This window comes from Cavia porcellus, unplaced genomic scaffold (assembly GCF_034190915.1).
Source record: "Cavia porcellus strain 051 isolate PalLab524CR breed Dunkin Hartley unplaced genomic scaffold, mCavPor4.1 scaffold_17, whole genome shotgun sequence".
NCBI classification, from domain to species: Eukaryota; Metazoa; Chordata; class Mammalia; order Rodentia; family Caviidae; genus Cavia; species Cavia porcellus.
The window spans coordinates 27,905,069-27,930,965 of NW_026947500.1; the positions used below are offsets into that span (position 1 = coordinate 27,905,069).

The 25,897-nt window shown below is 53.9% G+C and overlaps 1 protein-coding gene across 11 annotated transcripts in view; it reads left to right on the plus strand.

Moving 5' to 3' along the window:
• Ano1 (anoctamin 1) overlaps window positions 1-24,757 on the plus strand; it is a 164,961-nt gene extending 140,204 nt beyond the window's left edge. For all 11 annotated transcript variants that reach the window (XM_063227673.1, XM_063227672.1, XM_063227670.1 and 8 more), the window contains 11 exons: window positions 245-319; window positions 2,335-2,536; window positions 2,671-2,782; window positions 3,218-3,275; window positions 4,833-4,933; window positions 5,682-5,827; window positions 8,736-8,888; window positions 15,001-15,053; window positions 16,025-16,209; window positions 21,261-21,366; window positions 22,959-24,757. In XM_063227673.1, coding sequence (XP_063083743.1) covers window positions 245-319; window positions 2,335-2,536; window positions 2,671-2,782; window positions 3,218-3,275; window positions 4,833-4,933; window positions 5,682-5,827; window positions 8,736-8,888; window positions 15,001-15,053; window positions 16,025-16,209; window positions 21,261-21,366; window positions 22,959-23,228 — 1,461 coding nt within the window. In that variant the 3' untranslated portion in view covers window positions 23,229-24,757. The remainder of the gene's footprint in view (window positions 1-244; window positions 320-2,334; window positions 2,537-2,670; window positions 2,783-3,217; window positions 3,276-4,832; window positions 4,934-5,681; window positions 5,828-8,735; window positions 8,889-15,000; window positions 15,054-16,024; window positions 16,210-21,260; window positions 21,367-22,958) is intronic.
• The last annotated feature ends 1,140 nt before the right edge of the window (window positions 24,758-25,897 follow it).

Here is a 25,897-nt window from a genome sequence, read left to right on the forward strand (position 1 = left end):
CTACAGCTCCTAGTTCCAGGTGGCATTGGCAGCTGACACCCGCACATGGAGGAAGTGAGCATTACACAGCATTACCGCATGGGTGATAAGGTCCTGTGTGCCTCCAGAACACCTGGTGTTTGCACCTGCTCAGTGCCCCTTTTAAGGTTTCCCAAGTCTCTCTATTGTCCGCGTCATCTGTGTGTGCACACACGTCCAGGCCCTGGTATTCCCAGGTGGTGACCCTGACCCTTCCGTGTTGCAGACGGACAAGGTGAAGCTGACCTGGAAAGACAGATTCCCGGCCTACCTCACCAACCTGGTCTCCATCATCTTCATGGTGAGTTCTGGAGAGTGACAGCAGGAGGTGAAGGATGCCCACACGGAGGACTCGGCACCTAGCATGACAGGGCCACTGGAAACACTGGTGCCACTCGCTCCAGGACATGGGGGCCCTGGCTCCTCAAGTGGCCATCCCTAGAATGGGATGGAGCCAGGATTCATAGCAGCCCCTGCGGGTTCCACATGCCTGGCACCCAGGGGTGACCTCCAGTGGTCTTAGACACCCAGATTTCATTGAGGGTGACATTTATTTAAGTAACCTGTATTCAAACCCAGGACTTCACCAAATCATGTAAAACCAAACTGAGGAGTCTTTCTGAAAACCTATAAAGAAAAGACACAGACAAGGGACAAAAGCCACAGTCACGCTGTGGTGGATCCCATGTGGGGGGAGCTCTGGTTCACTGGGGTTCCTGAGCCATCTGTGTCAGGTGACAGCAGATCTGTGACTCTGAGCTCACCTTCTCATCTGATAGGGCTAAATTAGTGCACTCTTTGTGGCTGTCTTAGTGGACTCAAGTACCACATTGATTCAGCCTCAATCCCAACACCGCCTGAGCACCCATCATCCCTCAAGTGGTCAAGGCCACCCTCAAGTGGTCACATTTTGCCCAGCCTGAGAGCTTTAAGTGAGCCTTATAGAGCTACCTGATGCCCAAAGCCCTGGGTCAGCCACCTGTACCAGAAGCTTTGCAAGGAACATCCCATTCAGTCTTGAGAGCTGGCCAGTCCTGGGACATCCCCAGCATTCTGATGGAGAAACCAGAGCCCCAAGGTTGTGCCTGTCTCCTCAGCATGGGAGCCCACAGGTGGCAGAGCCTGGAACTGATTGGTCCACGAGCCCCTGTACAGTGTGAACTTGGAAAGGAGGCAGGAGGCTAGTTGGGTCACCTGGATTGAGTAGGGGACCGAAGTCCCCTTAACCAAGTAAAGTAAGACAACAAAAGGACCCAGTTTCTCTCCATACTCTTCACGCACAACACAGGGGATCTTGACTGCTGTCAAGAAATCCAGGGAATTGGAGACACCTGACACCACCTACCTTTGCCCCGAGAAGGGGAGCTCTTGTTGGGGACTAGGAGGGCTATAATACTGTGTTCAACTTTTCCATCTCTGGGCCAAGTACCCAACACACACAGCTCCAAAGAGAGACTAATAGTGACTCAGATTTCAGAGGAGGCAGTCCATGGTCAGCAGGTTCCAGGAATATCATGGCAGAAGGGAACAAAGGGAGAGTGCTGCCCACTTCATGATGGCCAGGAAGCAAAGCAGAGGGGAAAATGTGCCAGAGCGAGATATGTGCCCTCCAAAGACACACGCCCAGTGACCCACTTCTCCAAGTGAGCCCCACCTGAATGTTGCTTGAGTTGGGTCATAGGAAAAGGAATTACAGACAGACAGACAGACAACCTGCAAGGGGTAGAATAAACTGATCAGGGGAGCCCAGTCTGACCCAGTCTCTCGGGCAACCACCAGCCTGTTTTATGGATGTTCTGATCCACAGTGGATTTGACCAGCCTTGGGGTTGCTCTCATTGAGGCTGGGTCCCACCTCCCACCATCACTGCCCACCACCACCTCTACCACAGGGCAGTGCCTTGGGGGTGGCACACCTGGGCCAGCACTCCCACCAGTGCCATCCCCGCTTCTGCCCATTCACCCCAGCTCAGGGGAGAAGCACCCTTCCTGCAGCCCTTAGCACCCCCATACGGCAGGGGCATGGGTCATGGTGTGTCCTGTGCTGTGCTTGGTCCCCGAGACAAAAAATCTGGTGAATTTAGGCTCCAGCAGATGCTTTAGTAAATGTGGACTCCTGAGCGGGGTGCCCTGGCCTGGTGACACAGCCTCTCTGATCTGCAGGGCCCTCTTATATCAAACAAAAGGCACCTGAGGTGGCTTAACACTCAGAGCCCTGAGCCCTGGAGGTACACAGGAAATGGCAATACCCATTCTGATTCAGAAGAGGCTGGGGGGTGCTGGGCCCCTTGCAAATACCTCCCTGCCTCCTCCACAGATCGCGGTGACATTTGCCATCGTCCTCGGTGTCATCATCTACAGAATCTCCATGGCCGCTGCCTTGGCCATGAACTCCTCTCCCTCCGTGAGGTCCAACATCCGGGTCACAGTCACAGCCACCGCAGTCATCATCAACCTGGTGGTTATTATCCTCTTGGATGAAGTGTACGGCTGCATCGCCAGGTGGCTCACCAAGATAGGTGAGTGCCCGTGTCCCAGGTCCCGCCTAGCTGCATTGCCCAAGGCCCCCGTCTGTGAGCTGGCTGTGAGCTGAGGGGGGTGCTGGTGCCTGTGGTCAGGAGCAGCAGGTTGGCATCGTTCATCTGTCCCCCAGAGGTCCCAAAGACTGAGAAGAGCTTCGAGGAGAGACTGATCTTCAAGGCTTTCCTGCTGAAGTTCGTGAACTCCTACACGCCCATCTTCTATGTGGCTTTCTTCAAAGGACGGTAAGGGTTTCTTCAGCCTCTGCCCAGCTTTTTCCACCCCATCTGGTGCAAGGCTCGCCCCTACCCTTCCCCTGCCAATGGGAGGCCCAACTTCCTTAGCTGCAATCCCCTGAGAAGATCTGGCTCCGCTTGGGTGGCAAAATGGCAGGACTCCTGGGCAGTGAGCACCCCAGGAAGTAGAGGCTGCAGGCAGCCAGATCTTTGGGCAGCAGAGAGCAATCCTAACAGAAGTCTGGCAGATTGACCCAAGAAACAGGATGCGCCAGCAAGCCAGTGTAAGCTGGGTGACCAGCTGCACCCCATCCTAGCAGAGGAGATGAGATAGGGGTATCAAGCTCAGACTTTGGGGCCAAAGCCCAGCACAGTGCACCCTCGGGTGGTCTCCACCCAAGTGAGCAAATCCTGGCTCTGCTAATGACCCTCCCATTGTTCCAGGTTCGTGGGACGCCCAGGCGACTACGTGTACATCTTCCGCTCGTTCCGCATGGAGGAGGTAACTGAGGCTCACAGGTTCCCAGCAGCCCCCTTTGCTTGGCGCCCCTGTTCACCGGGCTAAGCAGCCCTTCCTTTCCTCTGACAGCCCCCGAGCTCTTCTCCACCTGGAGGTCAGCTTTGGTCTCACTTGGCACGCCCACAGGGAATCACCCTAAAAAAAGACACAATCTCCTCAGAGTGAAAGAAAGAAAATTACACATGCTTTTTCTGGCCAGGCTTTGAGTATTTCTGTCTCTGGATAAAATGAGTTAATGAGGAAAAACAGACTTTGGCTGTATTTTTTTTTACTTCCAACTTTGCAGCCCCCACCCCTCTGCCCTTAGACTTGATGCTAGCAATGTTTGGCTTCTGCTCTGCAATTCTGGCCACAGAGGGTCTGGCGCCAGTGGCAGCCTGCCTCTGAGTCATGGCCTGTGGACGGGCTCCACTGTATTTGTCCCATGACTGGTGGCTCCATCAGGCCAGTCGGGGTCCAGGTGCAGGCCTAAGGGAACCAGTACACATTTTCACTGTGAAATGGGATAGCAGGCCGGGATGGGCGTCAGGTACAGGGCCATCCAGCCACCTCGACTACAGCCTAGAAATTCAAAAGCCTGACTGCGGGCTCTGGACCTCCCAAGGCTCCTCCACAGTCATGGTGTTTGCAAAAAGCCCATAAAGTGTTTTTTTACATTTTGCATGGCATTTTCTTACACGTACGACACATTGTCAAACTCTGCCATTATAGAAGCAGGAGAAATGTCCTTGTAAAATAGAATAAAACAAAGATCCAATCTTTTCTATGAAATAATGGCTCTCCAAGGCAAGTTTTTTGGTAACTGTATGAAAGGGTTCGCTGGGGTCTCAAAGAAAGGTCACTGTGCCCTCCAGGCCACCAAAGCTTCTATTGCTCGGGCAGGTTAAGCTTCCTGCCTCACTGTGTGGCTTCCCATTTGCATAGCCTGACCTGCCACACTGTGCAGTCTGTGGCTGCATGGCCAGGGTATGAGACAGGTCGCTGGCCCTGGGGGAGGAGGAGGAATCCAAGAGCCAAGGCCCACTAATTGGCACTGGCACCATCTCTGAGCCCTTGGTCCTGCTCGGCAGCCTGCAGGCAAGGTGTGTGATTTTCCCAGGGCTCCCTCAACCAACCATCACGAGTACATTTGTTTGTGGCTCAGGAAGCTGACAGACAAGGTGTCCACGGGCTGTGTTCCCTCTGAAGGTGCTAGGGAAGGGTCCGTCCCTGGCTTTGCCCAATACGCAGGGCCCTTGGTAGTCCTTTACAGTCAGTCCTGTCTCAACCTCCTCTTCTGCTCTGTGTCTGTTTTCTTATGGGGACACTAGTCACAGGATTAGGGTCACCTACTCAGGATGGCATCGTCATGGTCTACTCATTATACCTGCAAAGACTCTCTTCCGGGAAGGTCCCCTTCACAAATTCCAGTTAGGACTGGAATGTATTTTTGGAGGACACAAGTCAACCCCCAGCTCAGTGGTTACACCTGCTGCCTGGGGACAGGACTCTTTTTCCCTGGGCGTCCCCCTGGTGGGACTGACACAGCTCTCTCTGCAGTGCGCCCCCGGTGGCTGCCTCATGGAGCTCTGCATCCAGCTCAGCATCATCATGCTGGGGAAGCAGCTCATCCAGAACAACCTGTTCGAGATAGGCATCCCGTGAGTCCGACAGCGGCTGAGGCGGGGCAGCGGGCGCTGGGCCTGGGTGCTCGTGGTGGCTCTTGTGCGGGTCTGGGTGACAAAGTGAGGACTGGGTGGGGAAAAGTCACCCCACTGTAGGCGAAAAGAGGGAGGAGGCTGGGGGAGCACTTGGGGTAACAACAGACACCCTCAGAACTGGAGGATGGAGGGGTTAGTGTTCGAGTTCTTCTTGTTCCCTTCAGAAATCTGTATCCTCCCCTCCTCCCTAGAGGGGCCACTCCCCGGTCCCTTCTCCATGGTCACAACTCCTAAGAATCCCCATTGGCACACCCCACTTCGTATTGTCCCCAGACCCTGCCAGCCGTCCCTCAGCTTAAGGTAGCCTTTATGTTCCCACTCTTCATGTCCCTAAAAAACACGTGATGCTCTCTGACAGAAGAGGGGAAGAAATATCCGTGTCACACAGAGCAGCAGTCACTACTGCCAACAAGTGAATGCAGGACTTATCACAGACAATGAGAGCGAGCACCTCAGAGCTAGATGTGGTGACACACGCCTGAAACCCAGCACTCTGGGAGGCTGAGGCAGGAGGACTGCAAATGCAAGCTCAGCCGGGGCAGTTTAGTCTTAGGAAGACTGACTCCAAAACAAAGATTTTACAAATTTTACAAAGGAGCTGGCAGTGTGGCTGGGAGTGAAGGCCTTGGGTTCAGGCTCGCTTAGGGGTGCAGCCCCAGAGCCCCTCCTGACGCACAGCTTCTTCCAGGAAGATGAAAAAGCTCATCCGGCGCCTGAGGCGGCGGCGCCAGAGCCCCTCGGACCACGAGGAGCAGGGCAAGAGGAAGCAGCGCTATGAGGTAGACTACAACCTGGAGCCCTTCGCCGGCCTCACCCCCGAGTACATGGAGATGAGTGAGTGTAGGCCTCGACCTCGAGGCCCGGGGAGCGGTGGTGGCAGGGGAGAACTGGGCCCTGGGGCTGTGTGATGTCCCCCGCTAAGCCGCAGCGCTGGAGTCCCAGCGGGAGAGGGGGGCAGGGAGCCCCAGACCCTGTAAGGCAGCACTGTTGCCCATAGGTCCGTGAGCACCACCCCTCGGACTGGCCCCAGACTCCTGAAGGCCCAAGGCAGGCAGTGCTGCTCTCCAGGCGCCATCCCCACCCGCAGGGCCTGACTGCTCCTTGCCTTCCTGGCAGTGAGCACCTGTGGTTTGCTTCCCTAGCACAGAGCAGGACTCAGCAGCAGCTCAGAGATGAGGCCTGTCCCCTTGAGCTGTGTTGCTGGACAGAATGCCTCCTGACGGTGTGTGACTCTTACAGGTGGGCGGAGCAGAGGTAGGAAGAGGCAGATGCGACCCACAAAGGCCACTGGAGCCCCAGGCTCCACTTCCTCTCCATCTGCCTCCCTGCTCTGGCCTCTTTTCGGGTCCCTACCACACTGCTCAAGTCTGCCACTGGGCCTTTGCACTAGCTGTATTCCACTGGAATGCTCTCCCTCAAATACCTGCAGGGCTTACTCTCTCCCCTCCTCTGAGGTGCTGCTCAGAATGTCCCTTATCAGAGGTCTTCCTGATCATAGAGGTCAAAGGAGGCAGTCGTTCCCCTCCACAGGCAACAGCCTGCCCTCCCCCCTGCTCACTGCTGCCAATCGCCAGCTGGTACCTTCATCCCTCTTTGCTCTGTCTGTACTGTCTAACCTCCCCCCCCCACCCTGAAACAGGCCCAGGGGTAGAGCAGGTGCTCAGTACATGTTTGCTGATGAATGGGTGTAAAAGGTAGACAGGAAGACTCAGGCAGAGGGGTCCTGAGCTGGTGGCGTCAGCAGCCACCACCAATGGGTCTCGAAAATGCTGGTTCCCAAACCCATCCCTGGCCTTTGCAGGGGAGGCACTGTCCAGGACTGCATTGCCCACATGCACCAAGCAAGCCCTCCAGGCCCAGGGTGAGCACTTGCGTGTGTGCAGGTCCACGCTGTGCTGAGGAGCAGTGTGGTCTCAGGCTGCAGGAGTCTGAGGGATGTTCCCTGCTCCAGGAGTGCCTCCCCATGCTCCTCCCAGTGCTGCCTCTGTGGGCCCAGTGGCTCCAGAGACATAGCCCTGGCTCCCCAGGCAATTGTACAAGGAGCACGTGGCCACCAACTCAGGCTCTAAAGGGCTGTGTTTTCATGGCTGTTTCTCTGCCTCTGTTGTCTCTTTTGATTCAGGGATTGAACCCAAGACCTTCACACTGAGCTCTTTTTGTACTGTTTATCTTGAGACAGGGTCTTGATAACCCACCGAGTTGCCCAGGCTGGGCTCCAACTTGCAGCCCCACACTTAACCTGTCTCTTTTCTCCTGGACGAAAATCCAGGCTGATCCAAAGGTGGCCAAGTGGGTGGCTCCTAGGCAGCTACTTTTGCAGCTGCTAAGACTCAGCCGTGGGGCCCTGGCCAGCCAAGTCCTGGTGCTGGGCTAACCCCGCCCTTGAGGTCAGCCTGTGCCTGCCGTAGAAGCCTAGGAGATCAGATAACCCACAAAACCACTATCTGCCATTGGCCGAGAGTCTGGACATTTCTCTGGGCTTTCCTATGGGCTGGAAGTCTTCTGTGGTGCTCCTAGGTTTGGAAAAGTACAATTCCTGGAGTGGGCTCCTCTTTCTCATGCCTGGCTTGACCCCACATCCGGGGTGTGCTTCTGCACCCGCTTTATCCCTCTCATACCAGCTGCCATCGTCTCCCTGAGGGGAGACTGAGGCTGGCGCCAGAGCATCCAGATGTGGGTAGACAGAAGAGAGGCCCAGGCAGGGGTGTCTCACCCCAGCCCAAGTTGCCTCACCCTCTCCCTCTTCCCTGCACCCTTCCTCATCCTGTTAGTACCACACAAGGTGGCACTGTCATTGGAAATGGGGACACCCACCCTGGCAAGTGCCCTGCAGCCCCTGGCATGTGCACAGCCCACGTAGCCTGGTTTACCTAGTTTCCTGGTCACTGCCAGAGCACCTGCAGAGGCTTCCCACCAAGCATATATGAGGGGAGCAGGAAGCCCCCCAAGAAAGTGCCAGCACAGGGCTGCCGTGGCCACTGCCCTACCTGCCCATCCGGTGCTCACAATGTCCGCAGTCAGCCACTGGGCACTGGGTGACATTCTGCTGGCTTCCTTGTTTACTGCCTGGCACAGGGCACCCTTGGATCAGGTCCTGATTTATAGCTCCACACTGGCTTCCCCTGCCCTGTCCCCTTCCGAGGCCTTCTCCTGACCTTTCCTCAGGGCTCAGCCCACACCAGCTGTGGCATCAGGGGCCGGAGAAGCCCCAGTGCTCACTCATGGCTAAACCAGCAGCAGGACTGAGGCCTGGGTAAGGAGGAACCAGGCCATCTGCAGGGTGGAACCACCCCTCACCCCGAGACCTGGTAGAGGTGACATCTGGGGCTCTGCAGGATGTGGTGATGGGGCCAGGCCTCCCAGCCCTCAAGGAGCCCCTGGAAGTAGGAGAGTGGGGCGGAACTGAGGCTTTTCCACGGCCAGGGTGTAGCCTGGGCTCCAAGCTCCCAGGAGCCTTTTCATGATACATCAGTGACGACTTTATATATCACAAGAGCTTCCCCCATTCACGTATCAGGCACAGTGACTGAGCAGCATCATGGGTCTCCCTTTGGCCCCTTCCTGGTCTCAGGTCACTGGGGTCATCGTGTCCTGCAAGGGCCTCTTGGCAGCTGCAGGTGGCCCTCTGGAGGCAGGGCACTGACCTGGGGTCTGCTCAGCTGAGCTCAGGACCGGGGCGGGAGGTGTTCCGTCCTCCTCAGTGCCAGGCATGGCAGTGACCAGCACCTCACTCTCTTTGCAGTCATCCAGTTTGGCTTTGTCACCTTATTTGTCGCCTCCTTCCCGTTGGCCCCGCTCTTCGCACTGCTGAACAACATCATTGAGATCCGCCTGGACGCCAAGAAGTTTGTCACTGAACTCCGGAGGCCAGTGGCTGTCCGAGCAAAGGACATTGGTGAGTGAGCAGAGGGAAGGGGCCCGAGCTAGGAAGGGCCTCACACAGCCAAAGCCAGCACCAGCCATGTGGAGTCAGGGCAGTGTCCCCTTGAGGGCCCTCACTCTGCCCTTCCCGGGTGATCTGAGACCTGGAGACCCACTCACCCGCCCCGCCCCCTGAGACAGAATCACCATGAGACACGGGAGGGAGGGAGTCAGATGCCAGTGGGCCTGGAACAGTAGTACGAGCTGCTTAGCAAACACTTCCTGTGTCGTGTAACTGCACCACTTAAGGTTCCCAAAAGAGAAAAAGGAGAACGGATCCCCTCATTAAATGACTCACTTATGTGGTTGAAACTTCACTCAGGCTATTTTTTCCTGTGGATCTGGAGACAGAATCTGGGCCTCGAACATGCTAGGCAAATAGTCCACCACTCAGCCACACTCCCAGGTCCCCCCCTTTTCTTTGTTGGTACCAAGGATCAAACTCACAACCTGATGCTTGTCAGGCAGGCAGTTGTGCCGATGAGCTAAATCCCCGGCAACCTCCCTTTTTTTGAGACAGGGTCTTGGTAGATTTCCCAGGCTGACCTCAAACATGAAATCCTCCTGCCTCAGGGTCCCAAGTAGCAGGGATTGCAGGCATGCACTTACGGTTTTAACGCAGACTTTCCCACCCTAAGTCACGCAAGTGTGGCTCATCCATGTGGAACTGAGGGGCTTGGGGGATGGGGGAGGCATATTTAAGGTCAGCGGAAAATGGCCACAATAAACATATCAAAAATGGGAGCAGACTTCTTGTTGGGGTAGTGAGCTCCCTGTCACCACCAGAGGCGCTGAAGCAAACAGGGTGTCCCGGAGGGGTAAGAGAGATGGGAGACGGAGTGGACAGGCTCCAGACCCCACACCACGCTTCAGCCGGAGCTGGCCCTCAGCAAGGACAATGCCCTTCTTGTCCTAAAGTAAGATGCAATTTTCAAGGTGAAAACAATGCGGCAAAGTGCTCTGCTCTTGTGCCCACAATTTGTTAGAATGCCACCTCCGAGCTAATCCTTGGATAAACAGAAGTTGGGATTATGTTAGGGTTGTTGTCACTGTGTTGAAATGAAGTTGACCAGCAGTGTGAAAGGGCTTCTTTGGGCTGAACTTTTGTACCCCAAATGCAAACTCACTTTTGCAAAACTGTGGGGTGCTTCCAGCCCTAGATATAAGGGTTATTCTCACGGAAGCACCCCCAAGGGGCACCCTGTTCTCTCCTGCAGTTGTTAGCAGATCCCTGGGGCTGGAAGCTCTCCAGTCCCCTGCTTTGGCCTCTGGAGGCCTAGCCACTGCCCACCAGATCACCGGGTCTCCCTCACCCACCTCGGAGAGAGTGTGGACTTGGCTTCTCTTACATGGCGTCTTTTAGTCTGGACAGCGGAAATTGCCATGTTCATGGTCAAACACCATCAAATATCAGAGACTTCATCCAGTTCACCCTACAACCTCACGATCACAGTGCAGGACCTGTCAGGAGCTGGACTCAGTGGAGCCCAGAAGCAGCTGCTGTGTCACACTCACCTGGACACTTTGCTTCCATGTGGCCGTTCGTATCTGGACAAGACAGATGATGGAAACCCAGCAAAAAGAAATGCCAAGCTGGCCCACTCAATGAGATCTGGCCACACATTTCAAAAACGGGAGAGCCCTGTGTGAGCAGCTCCTCCCAGGTCCCTCTGCACCTCCTCTGCGGCCAAGGGGGTCCCTTGCTCCTCTTGTCACACCCCCAGGTGCCCCCTGGTGGCCACTTGGCTGGGCCTTGTGGTAGCACTGGATCAGCAGTCAGCTCAGGCTTCCAGCAAAGGGCCTGAGAGTGCTCTGTGGTCCTTAAGCCTTAGCAGGACTGTTTGTACTGCAGGTCTTTTATCCATTCTTTAAATTTGCACATAGAAATATAAAAAGCCACTAGCAGCTGAAGAGCCAGGTGGAAAACAGATCCTGAGCTGGATATGGACCATGGGCAGTTCCAGCTCCGAAGCCAAGCGAGGCCCCGACCAGCTTCTCGGTGGCACCACACGCCCTGCTCTGACAGCCAGCCCTGGACAGCTGGGAGCGAGAGACACGGATTTGTCCTGGAACCTTCGGCCTGTGGGGTCCTCCTAGAAGCTGCAAGGAAGCCTGGGTGGCTCTTCAGACCCACTTCCCACGTGGGGACACTGAGGTCCAGGTGGTGAGAGAACCGAGGAGGACACAAGACCCCATCTTGGCTCGGCTATCACAGCGCAGACAGAGGCTTGGCGATGGGGGCAGCAGGACGCCCCACAGCTCCTGCAACCTGTGGCTCGCTGCCATGTGGCAGCAGAGAGAAGCGTGTGCCCTCCTGGTCACTGTTCCTCCCAAAGGCCTGATTCCCGGCTGGGCCCACACAGGTGTGTGTTTGCCTTGGCACCTCTGCCTCCAGAGGCCTCCGTTGTCTCCAGACAGTGGCACCTGAACACTTGGACACCCAGCAGGGTGAAGAGAACCCCTGGCTCCCCACAGCCCCACCGTCTGCACTGCCGTCCCCTCCAGCAGGGTGGCCACATGCGTCCACAGGGTTTCGCTTCTGGCTCCCTGCGCTTTCCCACGGCTCACAGATCAGCTGCCGCTTCCTGGTTCCTGTCTGGTTGGTGGAGAGCGTGATCGGCCAGTCTTTCACGGGCTTGTTTGCAGGCTGCTTACCGGTAACCTTTGGCTCAACAGTCTTTTGTGTTCCTCCTGTGATCCGTGTGGAGCCTTGGGGCCGGCCTCCCTGGGGACAGAGGGCCCAGTGGTCCCCTGTCACCTGCAACCCACAGGCCCTGGCTGGCTAGCGAGGTTGTGCCCCAGAGCAGGTGCTCTGTCATCCTTGGCCATGGATGGGAAGTACAGTGGGTCCCTGCAGGGCCCCAGCACGGTGCACGGGAACCAGCTCCAGGTTCCCGGCTCGCTCCCTTTGATTTCCCGTTGTCTTCAGAAGCTGCCAGGAGAAACTTCAGCCACGTTTCACTCCTGGCCACCCTCGCCAGCACCTGGTTTTTCCCAGATAATTCCTTGTTGTCTTCTTGGAAATGGGGACCAGAAACCTCCAGAATGATTTTTAAAAAGCAAACAAAACCCCAGAAAAAGACAGACCTAAGTGGGGCGGCTCCCCATTGTGGGTTCGAGTAAAAATAGCTCAGCGGTGTCCAGAGGAACACCCCCTATCTGACTTAGGCATAGTAGGATCAGTAAGTATTAGCTCAGAGGTGCAGCGGCAGCTTTTAAGGGTGCAGAGTGCAAGTTCTGCCTCTGTTCCAAGCGAGGCGAGGGGTGGGAGTCTGGTTTGCACTTTTTTTCTTTTTTGTGGTGCTTGGAATTGAACTGAGGGTCTCCATACTGTGCTACACTTCCATTTTTTTTTTTTTTTTTTTTTTTTGGTACTAGGAATCAAACTCACAACCTTGTACTTGCCAGGCAAACATTTGTGCCACTGAGTTAAATCTCCAGCCTTTATTATTATTTTTTTTTTATTTTGAGATAGTTTCTCACTGAGTGCCCAGGCGGGGCTCAAACTTGTGATCCTCCTGCCTCAGCCTCCCAGGTTGCTGGGAATACAGATGTATACCACCATGCTCTGCTGGTTTTGCGTTTTTAGGCACCTCCTATCACTGTGGTGCAGGTGCCACACAGAACGCCAGTGTCTGGACCTAGTCATTTATAAACCTGCAGGACAGGCTCGGTACCAGGCTCCAGGAGGCAGTGCATGCCTCTCTGCTTACTGGCCCATCCGTGCTTCGTCCTGGTGCCTCCCATTGCCTGTCACCATCTCTCTGGACCTGTTAGGTGATAGTCACCCGGCCCATCTCCCTCACTTACTCTAGGATGTGCCGAGCTTGGGGGCCATCCTGCGGGTGCCCTATATATGGAGATTTCAACCCGTACCTCAGCTTACCCCACCCCAGCATTCCAACTTGGAACTCAGCCCAACAGGCCTGGCAGGCCACACACTGGGAAAACAGCACGCCCCAGAGTGACAGCACTGGGTTTAGCTCAGCAGCATAAGCACCTGCTTGGGAAGTGTGAGGTTGTGAGTTTGATTCCCCAGTACTAAAAAAAAAAAAGTATTAACCAAAAAGATAAAAAAAAGAATTAGTACTGAGGTGTAGCTCAGCGACAAAACGCTTGCCTACCATATACAGAGTGACATGCATGCCTCCACACTTCCCCAAACCCTCAGCCCTCTCTGAATATCCTATGCCCCAACTTCACAGGTAGCTGGTTCTGGAAGACTGTTTCTCTTCTCTTAAAGGGTAGGTTTAAATTATCCTCAGGTGCAGAAAGCAGCTGCAGTGCCCACTGTGGTCTGTAGGTGGCGCCACTTGTGGCTACTCAGATGGCAGTCATGGAGATGCATCCCAGAGTTGCAGACCAGAGCTAAGGCTCTCTCAGAAGCAACAAATCTAGATTTTGTAAACATTCAACATCTTTAGTAGCAGGCAAGCCTAATGGAACACCACACAGCCTCAACAGCTCCCACTGGCCACTGCTTAGCATCCTCTCCCCTGGTTTCACCTATTGGAAAGGACGATTTACGCTCTTGAAGTCACTCATTAAACACCTGCCAAACAGCATCAGCCCTGTTTGCCAGATACTAAGCAAGCCCAGAAGAAACGTGCAATTCACAGCCTGCCCTGGGACCTCTTGAGTCCACACAAGGCCTCTTGTCACTGACATATGGCCGGGAAAGGCCGGGCATGAAATAAAACGTGTTTCTACTGATGAGCAAAGTATAAAAGTGCTGGCACCATAAGGATGTGCTGCTCTCCTAGTTCTGTCTCCAGCTCACCCTTCCCATCTGTCTTCCTCCAGCTGGGGCAGCCCTGCAGCTGTGTGCGTACAGCATCCGCCCTCCCGTCCCTACCACGTGCCCTGGAGGAGGCTACATGGGCCAGGCTACAGCCGCCTTGGCCCGAGGGCAGGGGCTTGATGCCTCCTTTCCAGGCCCCAAATGAGTCTTGGGTCACGACGGGTTTGTCACTGAATTGGCCCTGGCCGGTGCTGGGCCCTCACACATCATACTGTGCTGGCCTCAGCCGCGGCATCTGAGCTTGTGGTTCCTAGTCTCTTGGGAGCAGGGGGCAAACTCCTGCTCTTTGCACCCCAGAAACAAAGGCCAGCAGGCCCCCTGCTGCTCCTCCTAGGGTAGGAGGGCGGTGTGCAAGTAGCTCTCCTGCACCTTCTGCCCTCCGAAGCCCACCTGGCCTGTTTCTCCCTAAGGACACTGGTAGCTGCTTAACCACCCCGGATCACCCACCTCGGACCTGGCTCCGGGGCCTGAGCCCCGGATGTGTGCCCAGCCTGGGAGGATGCACTTAGAGGGCACAGGACACTCGCCAGGAATTGCAGCCTTGGTGATGCTGTCTCCAAGACAATGGAGGAGCAGCAGCATGTCCCCTGCGCTGGTTTCGATGCTTTTGTCTGTCTGTGACTTGGAGTAATGGGAGCCATGGGCTGTCCAGAAAGGAAATGGCTTATGCCACAGTGCTGTGGGATCATCATTCCCAGGACGATCTCCTGGCCTCCCCAGCCTGGAGCCCTGGCCTTGATTTTTATCCCGACACTAGTGTGCCTCTATTACATAGCTACAGCTATTCCGGCACCAGTCCAGGAGCTTCTCTTTTTTTTCCTCCTGTGTGTGCGTGTTACTGAGGGCTTTTGCTATCTCCCTAGCTCTTTTTTTTCCTTGAGACAAGGTCTCACTAACTTGCTTAGGCTGGACTGACTCATGATCCTCCTTTTGCCTCAGTACGGGATTACAGCCTTGTGTCACCACACCTAGAACATCTTTGCATTTCTAGAAAACAGGTCCCACCAGGCCAGTTGGCATAATAAGCAGATTTGTGGGAGGTGTTAAAAGCCCTTAGGGACCAGCTGTTTCTAAGTGCGTCTCTCAGAAGCCTTGTGTGCTCATGGACAGCTAACAAACTCCAAAGCCGTGGGCACTGGCCTCACCAGGCAATGCACCACTGCCACTGTGTCCTGCCCTGAAGGACAGACCTGCTACCTGCAACGCTGGACCTCTGGGTGCTCCCTGAAGCCACGTGGCTGAGCACCTGTCCAAGAGGGGTCTTTAACCTGCTCTTCTCCCCCAGGGATCTGGTACAACATCCTCAGAGGCGTTGGGAAGCTTGCTGTCATTATCAACGTAAGTGACATCTTGGGGAGCCAGGCCACATGGACAGAAGTCCTGGCTGGATGATGGGGGCGGTAGGGGGGACTTGAAAGTGCAGCTGGGCTCTGCCTCCCGCCTGCAATCCCAACACAGCCCAGCCTGCTTCCAGGTGTGTTGAACTTGAGGAACGCAATAGGGGACACCAGTTCCCCCACAACCTTCTGCAAGCCGTCAGTAACCCCTGTCCAGCCCAGCCCCTCAGCTGAGTCCTGAGAAGGAGGAAGAACACAGGCAGGGAGAAAGAACGAGCAAGAAAGGGGTTCTTCACTGGGGGCCTTTCAATCTCTCTGCTCCTTTTTGGGGGGTGAGAGGGTCACCTTTATATGGAGTGCAAGCCTGCTCTTTAAAGGAGCTTGGGAAAGGGAGAAGGGGGAAGCCATCAGTACCACCCCAGCTGCACTGAGAACCTGTATCCTCCTACCTCCCCCAGGGTCACGGCCCTTGGTCACAGTGGCAGTCCCTTGAGGCTTCTCTCTCAGGGTCCCCATCTCCACTGTGCTCAGGGTGTCCTCCCCTCAGGGTTCTGTCCTGTCCAGCTGCCCCTGCATGTGCTTCAAAGGCCTGCCACTGCCCATGACCCTTGACGCTGCTACCCAGCAACGGGTCCTGAACTCCCCACAAGATGCAGGAGTAATGCTCAGCGTAGGAGGAGATCTGGAGTCCTAGGACTCTGCCCTGTCCCCTGCCGGTCACCTGCTCCCTCCAGATTGAGCTGTGGTAGTGTGAGCTGGGCGAGCTCTGCCGTTTCCCGCCCTCCCTTCCTGTCTCTGCCATTGAGCTGGGAGGTGAAGACCTTTCATGGTGGGATTACTGAAAGGGTGGCACAGAGAGCTTAGGTGGCCTGCCTGGACCACACAGTGGGAGGCAACCGCATTCTCTGCCCTGATGGGGAGCCCTGAGGGGTGACAGGTCCCCCACCCCACCCTCCACTCACTCTCCCCCAGGCCTTCGTCATCTCCTTCACGTCTGACTTCATCCCGCGCCTGGTGTACCTCTACATGTACAGCCAGAACGGCACCATGCACGGCTTCGTCAACCACACACTCTCCTCCTTCAACGTCAGCGACTTCCAGAACGGCACAGCCCCCAACGACCCCCTGGATCTGGGTTACGAGGTGCAGATCTGCAGGTACCTACTCCCTTCTTTCCCCAAAGCACCTTGTTTGCTGGGTTCCTGGGAAACCAACATTTGAGCCAGGATTCTTTCAAGAGGCCAGTCTCCAAACAGCCTAGGCTCACTTTTGATAAACCCCTCGAGGCGGCAGGGTAGGGGTGGCCTGCTGCTTCCTGCAAAGGGGAAGTCGGGAGCTACTGTGCACTGTCAGGTTGCCCGGAGGCCACAGCCTCTGGACTTCGCTTTCCTCGGTGTCAGCGTCATTTTCCAGCGTGCAGATGGGACCTTCCCCAGCCCTTGCCGTATACCCTGTCTGCTCTGCAGCCTCCACTGGGAGGCCTTCTGTTTCCCCGTGGTCAACAACAGCCCCAGACGGAGCCTCGCCAGTCTAAGCTGGGTCACATGCCTGTCCCAGAACCAGTTGCCATTGCCAGGGATTGGGGTCTCTCAGCAACTAAGCTGGGTCATGGGTCAGGGAACCGGGGACACTCTGCAGCTGCTCCACTGACCAGAGGCCAGGGATTGCAGGGAGTTGTTTGGGACCCTCCATGCAGAACCTGGACCAGGCCATTCACTGCCCATGTCCCACGGGGCTAGGGACTCGGAGCGGGTGGCCTAATCTCAGCCATCCAGGAGCCTCCAAGCAGAGGCAACAGACATACACAGACCAGTTATGGGAGCAGGAGTGGAAAACCAGGGGAGAGGAGGGTCAGGGAAACGGGGGTTTGGTGGCAGCCACAGCAGGGTGGTGAGGGTCGCAGTGGCCTCGGTCGGGCTGTTCTAGGATGTCAAGGGCAGCGCATGGACAAGAGGACGAGGCAGGCAGGGGTGGTGTCCAGTGGCCAGGGCAGGAGGGTTATCCAGCCATGGAGCCTTCTCTGAGGGCAGCTGGGAGCGGCAATACCTGAAGACCACCGTGCAGTCTGAAACCCAGGAAAGACTCACAGCACCACAGGCCTGCGCCCCAGAGGGGGCAGACTCCGCCCTGCCTCCTGGCTCCGCTCCGCCTCTCCCGTCCTCCCTCCATCCATTGCACTGGCTTCCTCAGCTCTTAGCCCTGCCCAGGGAACCGGGAAGAGGCCACCAGGGCACAGCGGGCAGCCGGAGGCTGAAAGTGAGACAGCGTGCCACGCTGCCTCAGGTGGGGACAGCACCTACCTGGGCCCCACACAACAAGCTGGAGCCAGCTCTGCCCACGTGAAGTCAGGTGGAGACACAAAACCCCGCCAACCCCGTTTCCGCCTTAGGATTCCCCCACTGGCGCCCCTGCTTCTGCTGGAATGGTCCACAAACCCATGATAAACTCACATACGTAGAGAAGATACTCAGCTGGAAATGCGTGGAGTCCTGGCCTCCAGCGCATCCCAGCCCAGCAGCACCGAGTGCTGTCATGGCTGCCACCAGCCAGTATCAAGAGCAGGAGTTCAGGCTACATAGTGCAAGCCGGGAGGAAGACTGAATTCAGGAAGCCGAGCAGAGTTGCTACTGAATATGTACAACCTTCACACTGTCAGAAAGTGAAAAATCCCTATGTGAACCAGGCTTGGTGATGCATGGCTATAATTCAAGCACCCTGAGAAGCTGAGGCAGGAGGATTTCGAGTTTGAGCCTCGTATGGGCAATTGAGCTAGTTAACAAGACTCCAGCTCAAAACAAAACCTAAAGGGCGAGGTGGGGGGGGGGGACAGTGACTCAGTGTGAAGACCCTGGGTTAATCCCTAGCGCCACACTCACATAAAGCCTTAAAGGAGCCATGGTGAAGTTGAGGACCCGTTTATATGTATATGTGGTCACCTCGTTTATAGGAAAGGCTGGGAAAGCCTCGCTACCCCTCTCCGCTGGTGGCCTCCAGGAGGGGACCGTGTCAAAGGAAGGGACTGAGATTGCCGCCTCATCGGGTGCACGGCCCCAGGACTTGGCCCCAGAGGGCCACAGCCATGCAGGCGGGTGACACAGCACCTTGGCACTTTCACACTTTCCATGCCAAGAACACACTCAAGCATTACATGGTTAACTGACACCGAATTTTAGATGCAACACTAAGAAAAGGGGGTAGAGAATTACAGGTGTCATTTTTCTACAACATTCCCGAGGGCTTTGAACATCGCCATTTGTAAAATGAGAGATGGGCTCAGCTGGCTGGTGGCGAGGACACAGGGCTGAGACCTCGTGTTTAAGGGTCTCGTGGCTTTGGCCCCGACGCAGACAGAGGCGGTGGGTCCCACACTCTGCTCCCCAGACCCGGACCCCAAACTCTTACACCGGGTACTGAGCTTTCCGGCCACACCCTCCCTGGGCCAACTCCCAAAGGTGCCGACAGGAGGATCAGAACCAAGCCCAGCCAGGGAGTGGCCTCAGAGGTGTTCAAAGAGTTGAGAACTAGGATCGCTGCAGGCTGCTGTTCATTCCTGCACTAAGAACCAGTATTGCCACATCCAACACCCACCCGCAGAAAGGACATTGTATTCTGCCTTGGGAAAGCCAGCGGGCTGGTTAAGAAAACCAGACACAGAGTGAAAGAAAAGTATGATTTCCGGGAAAGGTCAGTACAGGTGGTGGGAGATTGTGTCTGAACACAGTGGACTTTGAGAGACACGTAGGAGTTTGCCAGGTAATCCAAACATATTTCCCAGCATTCCAGTGTAGCTGGCCCAGGGCATAGAAGGAAAGAGGGAAGAACAGGTGGAGGGAACCTGCCTGTTGCCATCTGAGAGCAGGCTGTGTAACTTCTACCTAGCTCAGCACCTGCACAGCCTGTGTCTCCAGCACTGTCCTATCTGAGCATTAAAGGTTCAGTGCTGAGCAGAAACAAGACTGAGGGTGAGGGGTCCCCACTGAATCTCCACCTCTGAGATGGGGCCCAGCAGCTCCTCAGTAAATGCCTACAACATGAAAGAATGCCCAGACCGAGGCCCAGAGAGGCTGAGCATTTGCTCAGGGGCACACAGCAGGTGGTTGTCTGTGTGGGCCGGGCCCTAAGTGGTGAGTCCAGGACCAGCTTGTCCTCTCACACTCTCCCTGGTTGGGCCAGCCAGAAATGATCCAGTATGTGGTCTTTTGGACAACGTCCTGTGTGCAGCTGAGAAGAAAGTGTATTCTGACATTGTGAAGTGGAACGTTATAGACATTTACTAAGTCCTTTTATTCAAGATTTAATACTTCATTATTGATTGCTTCATCTAGTTGATCTTTTTGTGACAGTGGAGTTTGGAGGTCTCCCAATAAATACAATTATATTAGGGCTTATTTGATTTTTCAGGCCATTAATAATTGTCTTATATAATTGGGTACACTGGTATTTGTTGAAATATATTTATGATTGTTATCTCTTCTTCTTGGATTCTTCCCTTTACAAGGAGGTAGTGACCTTCTTTATCTCTCTTAATCAGTATTGGCTTGAAATTCACTTTGTCTGTAAATAGAATAGCTACCCCTGTTTTTTTCTGGGTTCCTGTGGCATGGAGAATTGCTTTCCATCCTTGGACTTTCAGCCTATGAATTTCTTTTTTAATTAAATGTGTAGGGGCTGGGGATTTAGCTCAGTGGCATAAGCACCTGCCTTGAAAGTGTGTGGTCATGAGTTCAATCCCTGGTACTGATTTTAAAAAAAACATGAATTAAATGTGTTTCTTGTATGCAGCAGATTGTTGGATCTTGCTTCTTGCTCCATTCTGCCAGTCTGTGTCTTTTGATTGGTGAGTTGAGACCCATTAACATTGATGGTTATAACTGATACGTATTGACTTATCCTCGTCATGTTGTTTTCCTGTTGCTGGCTCCTCCTTTTTTCCCCTCCCTCTAATTGTTTGCCCTCTCTGGTAGGTTCCTTCTGTTGGGGTTCATGGAGCTGGAGTCCTCATTATCTCTTGCTAAAATGTCTTTCAGAACATTTTGGAGCACTGGTTTGGTGGTGATAAATATCCTTAGATGTTCTTCCTCATGGAAGATACCTGATTTCTCCATCAATTTTGAAAGATAGTTTTACAGGGTACATCAATCTGGGTTGAAAGTTGTTTTCCTTTAGAACTTGAAATATTTCACTCCGAACTCTCCTTGACTTGAGAGTGTGTGCTGAGAAGTCAGCTGTGATTCTGATGGGCTTTCTTTATAGGTGATTTGTTTGTTTTTTGTAATAGCCTTTAGGGTTCTATTTTTGTGTTGAATTTCTGGAATCTTGACTATGATATGCTTGGCTTTTTTGGTCATTGCTAATTGGAGCTCATATGCCTCGCTCATGTATATGTCAAATTCTTTTTCTCTACCAGGAAAGTTTTGTCATGATGTCTATGAACATTTTTTAAATGTCATATGTGGTATCTCCTACTTGTTCAGTTAATCTTAAGTTATTTTTCTTTGTCTCATCTAGCAGCTGCTGGATTAATTTCTCATGATCCCTTGCTAGTTTTGAGAAATCTTTCTTTTCCTGGCTGCTAACTGCAAGCTTGCCTTACATATCTGAGATCCTATTCTTATATTGGGCCGGCCAGAAATGAAAGCGTACATGTCCTGGACCACGGAGATCCAGCTGGATTCCAGAAGAGTGATCCTGGAATTGGGGTGTGCTGTCTTAGGCACAGGCTGCAGGAGGTGGGGTGCAGGTACAGAACAAGCAGAGCTGAGCAGAACCCCACAGGCACCCAGACACTCAGACAGTATCCCCCAAAAGATGGTAGTTTTCAAACTTTTCTAGAAGTCTAGAGTTTTTGGAGGTTGAGGCTGGTTGAGGTGAGGGGTTCTGACTGAGAGGGCCCCGCCCCGCCCCACCCAGGGAAACCCTCCTTCTCCCACTTCAGCTAAGGATTCCTTTGGAACATAGGTTGCACAGCTTTTAAGTCTGGAGAGAAGAGGGACCTGATGCTGCTTCCTGGAGCCCACGGCTGGGCCTAAGGGACTTCTCCCGGGTCTGTGCTTCCCAAGGGGCCAGCTGAGCCCTGACGGCTCTTCTGCGTGGACAGACCCCAGGGCAGGCCACAGCGCTGGGCCAGGCATCTGTGTCTCTGCAGCCACCCATCACCCACCTCAGCTGCGTCCCTCTTACATCCCACCCTCTCGTACTTCTTCTGCAGGTACAAAGATTACCGTGAGCCCCCGTGGTCCGAGCATAAATACGACATCTCCAAGGACTTCTGGGCTGTCCTGGCAGCTCGCCTGGCATTTGTCATTGTCTTCCAGGTATGTTTTGGTGGAGTGCTGTCTTTGTTTCCTGGAGGTTTGGGGATTGAGATTAGGAAGCACTCTGTGCCCACTGTCAGGGGCCGCTGGCATCTGGGGCTTGGAGACTCCAAAGAGACCTGGGGCTGAGTTCCCTGACGCCCAGGGGGATGCTGGGGCAGCCCAGGCCCTGAGTTGTGACAGGCCCTAGAGAACCTCATGGGAAGAAGGAAAGGAAAGGGAGGGAGGGAGACCAAATCAGGGACACAGCAGCATCTCCCCTGCTCCATGTCTTTCAGTGAAGACCACACACACTGACAGCTCCCTCGTTCCCCATCAGCCCAGCTTGGTCTCCCTCTCTCTATAGATGGAAATCTCGGTGCTTCAGATGGGGGTAGTAGGCTCCAGATGACTCCAGCCCCCACCAGCATTCAGTGGACCTGGCCCCATCTGGCTATCTCTGGGAAGGTGGTTGGGGCCAGTTTATTGAGACCAGCATCCTCCAGTGAGCAAGACCCCAGGTCAGACAGTAGCAGGTACACCAAACAGAGGCCACAGTGCAAGAGAGGTCTCCTGAGGCCATGGCACTGCATCAAGGGAGCCCACACCAGGAAGGCAGAAGCCAGAAGCCAGGGGTGGGTTCTCCCCAGCTGGAGCTTCAGCAGGTCCACTCTAGAGCACAGTGGTTGGCCTGTTGCAGCAAAGGTGCCCAGCTGGAGACCTGGGCTGGAGCTCCTTACACATCTGAGTTATGGAGCAAAGTCCCCTGGAGAGGGGTCAGCTAGGAAGAGTCTGGTGGAGACTGCTTCTGCTGAGCCCCAGGGAGCAACAGACCAGGAGTCACCCAGCCTGGCACTACCAGCACCCGAGGCGTGCCTTTGTCTGTCTAGGTTTGCTGGTCACTGGCTACTGAGACAGGGAGGGGACAGCGGGAATGTGAGCTCCCTAGGGATTCAGCAACCCGTGCCAGCCCTCCGGAGAGCTGGGAGCACCGAACAAAGGAGGGATGACTCCAGGGCCACCAGTATCATCCCAATAGATGTTACTCAGCTGGAGGTTCTAACAAACATTCCCTGGACAGGAGGTTAGCCAACAACGTGCTGTGGGGCTCTATGTTGCAGTCTACCCCACCATGAAACACCCCACCAAGGCAGTCAATGTCCACAGAGCGCCCGTGGACTGTACAAGTTGTAGGAGGGCCCAGTGAGTCAGGAGGCACCAGTGACACTCCATCCAGTTGGGTGCTGTAGCTCTGTTAACTATTTTCCTGAAACCCTCAGTCCTCCTTGTGTATTTGAGAGCACGTGACCCATTGAATCACTTCTCAAGCCTCCCAGTGCAGAAGCTCAGAATTATTCAGAGGATTTCCCTCCTATTTACTAAATTCGAATTCATTCAAGAAAGTCAGCATTTATCCCTGCTGGTTCATTTATTACCTTCTAGAAATCCAAGACCCAGAGAGGTCAGAGTGTGTGTACAGGGCTGGGAGCGACATATGGTGAGAGCAGGTGCACAGGTGACACAGGTGCACACTCTCCAGGTGCCAGGGGCGGAAGATCTGGAGCCCCTCCTGGGTGGATCCCTCCCACCTCGCACCCTGACTCTCCTTGCAGAACCTCGTCATGTTCATGAGTGACTTCGTGGATTGGGTTATCCCCGACATCCCCAAAGACATCAGCCAGCAGATCCACAAGGAGAAGGTGCTCATGGTGGAGCTGTTCATGAGGGAGGAGCAGGGCAAGCAGCAGCTGCTGGACACGTGGATGGAGAAGGAGCATGCACGAGAGGAGCCATGCAACAATCACACCCCCAAAGCCTGCTCGGACAGCTGTGGCAGCAGCGGCCCAGCCCTGAGCCACGCATACCACGGGGACGCACTGTAGCTGCAACGGCTTGCTGGGCAGGCCAGCGGGCTTCCCACCCACAGCCACCCTCTTGGGGCAGGCGCACTAACCCCCACCAGGGCCTGGTGGCTCCTGTGTTTTCTACAAACGTGGAGGACCATTTTCTGATAGGACATTGTTTTTCTCTCTTTTTTTTTTTTCTGTATTTTTTCCTTGTTTTTGCACAAAACCATTATGCAGGGAACTTTTTTATCTTTAGTATTCAAGGTGAATCAAAATGATGGGTGGCAACGGGATGATACGCATGGTGAAGGCTGGTGCTTTGCGGAGCAGTAAATGACAACCTCCAGTCTCCTTTGCAGCGGGAAGAGGGCGGTGGCCCAGACATCCTCTGCCGTCTAACAGATGCGTGCAGGCAGATGCAAAATGGTGCTCAGAGGCACTGGGCAGAAGCTGGTGAGATGTTTCAGGAAACCCAGAAACTAAGAAGGGGTAGGCAGTGTGGGACCTGGCTCTGAAAGGCTGTGCCTGCCTCTGGGTCAGAAATGCTAGGGGACTTTAAATGTCTTCTCCTGAGAGTTCAGAACCCGAGCCCTTCTGGGCAGAAGAGAGGTGCCCAGCCCTGTCCACATGGAAGGCAGGGGAGTCTCTGGTGTAGTCTGGGAGAATGAAGGGGTGCAGTCGTCCCTACTTAGCAGTGACTGGTGCACTTGTGTCCCAGCCACACAGGCGCCCATCATACTGCGCTGACCTTGGAAGATATCATCCAAGGTCCTGTGGAATAAAAGCAGGGTGACAGGGAACAGTCACGGGCAGCTACCTGGAAGGCATTTCTAAGGAAGGTCTAAGGGTCTCATCAAGTCCTGAGGCTTCCACGGTTTATTCAAAGCCTTAGAATATTTATTGGTTTGTTGTTTTTTTTGTAAGTCCGTGATGAGGTGGATTTGAGGACTTTTTTTTCCTGTAGCTTGAGGTGGAAGTTTATTAGTTAACCAAATATCAGTGAGAGGAAATTAAAATACTGTTACTACCAAAGATTTTTATTAATAAAGTCTTCTATTTTGATAACACTTCTCTATATTTTTACTCATAGGAATGTCACTGTTGGACAATTACCATTTTACAAGCTTATAAGAACAAATCTCACAAATAATACAAGCGATCTAAATTGCAGCAGTTATACTAACCAATCCTCAGAAATTTCTCAGGCACTAAGAGAAACATCAAAAGACGCTTCACTGAAGCCAAGGAGAAAAACCTTAGGTGTATTTGCCTTGACCTTGTCGTGGATATAATGTTGACATTCCTGTAATCGGCCAACTGTGATCAAAGCCTATGGGTGTCATAGATTTCCATTATTTGCTAAAATCATGCAATCTGATGCTTCTATTTTCTCTTGTACAGTCAGTAGTTTCAGATGAGGTTTTTGTATATAAATATTGTATTAAAAGTTAGATGATTACCCAAAAATCCTTTTATGGAAACCATTTTTTAAAAAACTGAATGTACACAAATTCACAGAGACTGTGGCTGAACGTTCATTTAAATAAATTTGAATACACAATGTTCTCCTCAGTTCACTGCAGTCTTCTTGACTTTTGCCCCAGGAAATTCGAGAGGCAGAGAGGCTGTCCCTGAAGATCCTGTAAGTCTGTGGTTGTTGCTGCAGGTTTGGGAATGACTGATCTCAAGTCCTCGGTTCCTTTGGTGCCGGACACATGAGTTGTTCTAGGTGTTCCTGGGATTCCATCTCTCTGTGTGTGTGCTATGTTGTTATTGTCTGTGTGCACACGTACATGCCTGCATGTTTGCACACGCACACCTATGTGCATACTTGCAGGTGCTTTATGCACTGCATATGCGTATATGTTTGCCTTTGCTTATATGCATGTGTTTGCGTGTGTTTATGTATACCACACACTTGCCCTTGTTTATATGTGCTTGTGCGTATCCTTATGCATCTATGAGTGTGTGATTCTGTGTGTACGTTCATGTGTTTGCATGATTTGTGTGCATAGTGCAAGTGGGTTCACATACATTCACCTCTGCTGTGTGTGCACATGTATGAATACACAAGGATGTGTGTGTAAATTAATGTCATGTGACCCTATATATGTGTTAGGACAAGAGATTAGGGTCACCTTTTCTTAGCAGAGTCTTCTGTAACTCCCCAGTCCAACCCCTGGGCCCACAGCCCAACAGATTAGTAGCAGTAGCCTCGAGCGCCCCCTAGTGCTGATGCTCCTTGTGGCTAGACAGCCTCAACCCATTGTGAACTTCAAGGATACCTTTCTAGGACCACTTTCTCCATCCTGAGGGCTGCCCATGGAGGACATGCCCTGGAGCGGTATCACAGGAATCCCTCCCCTCTCCATGGACCCCCTGTACCCTTTGGTGGATGAGGGCCCAGGCTCCTCACATGAAGGCAGCCTGGGACACAGCCCTCCCACAGAGGCCCTAGGGCATCAGGGTGCAGGATGGGGCAGAAACAGGGATGGGGAGGAGGTGAACAGAGCCAACTAGGGCAAGGCTCCTGGTCTACACGAAAGCTGAATGCGGTGGTCATGGCTGGACTAGGGAAGAATGGGATCTGACTGATACTTCAGGGTCTCCCAGGGTCACCAGAAGCCATGGGGTGAAAATTCAGTGGGATGGGAAGCCAGAAAGGGTGCTGCAGAAACTCAGGTGAGTGATGGCAGGGCTTGAAT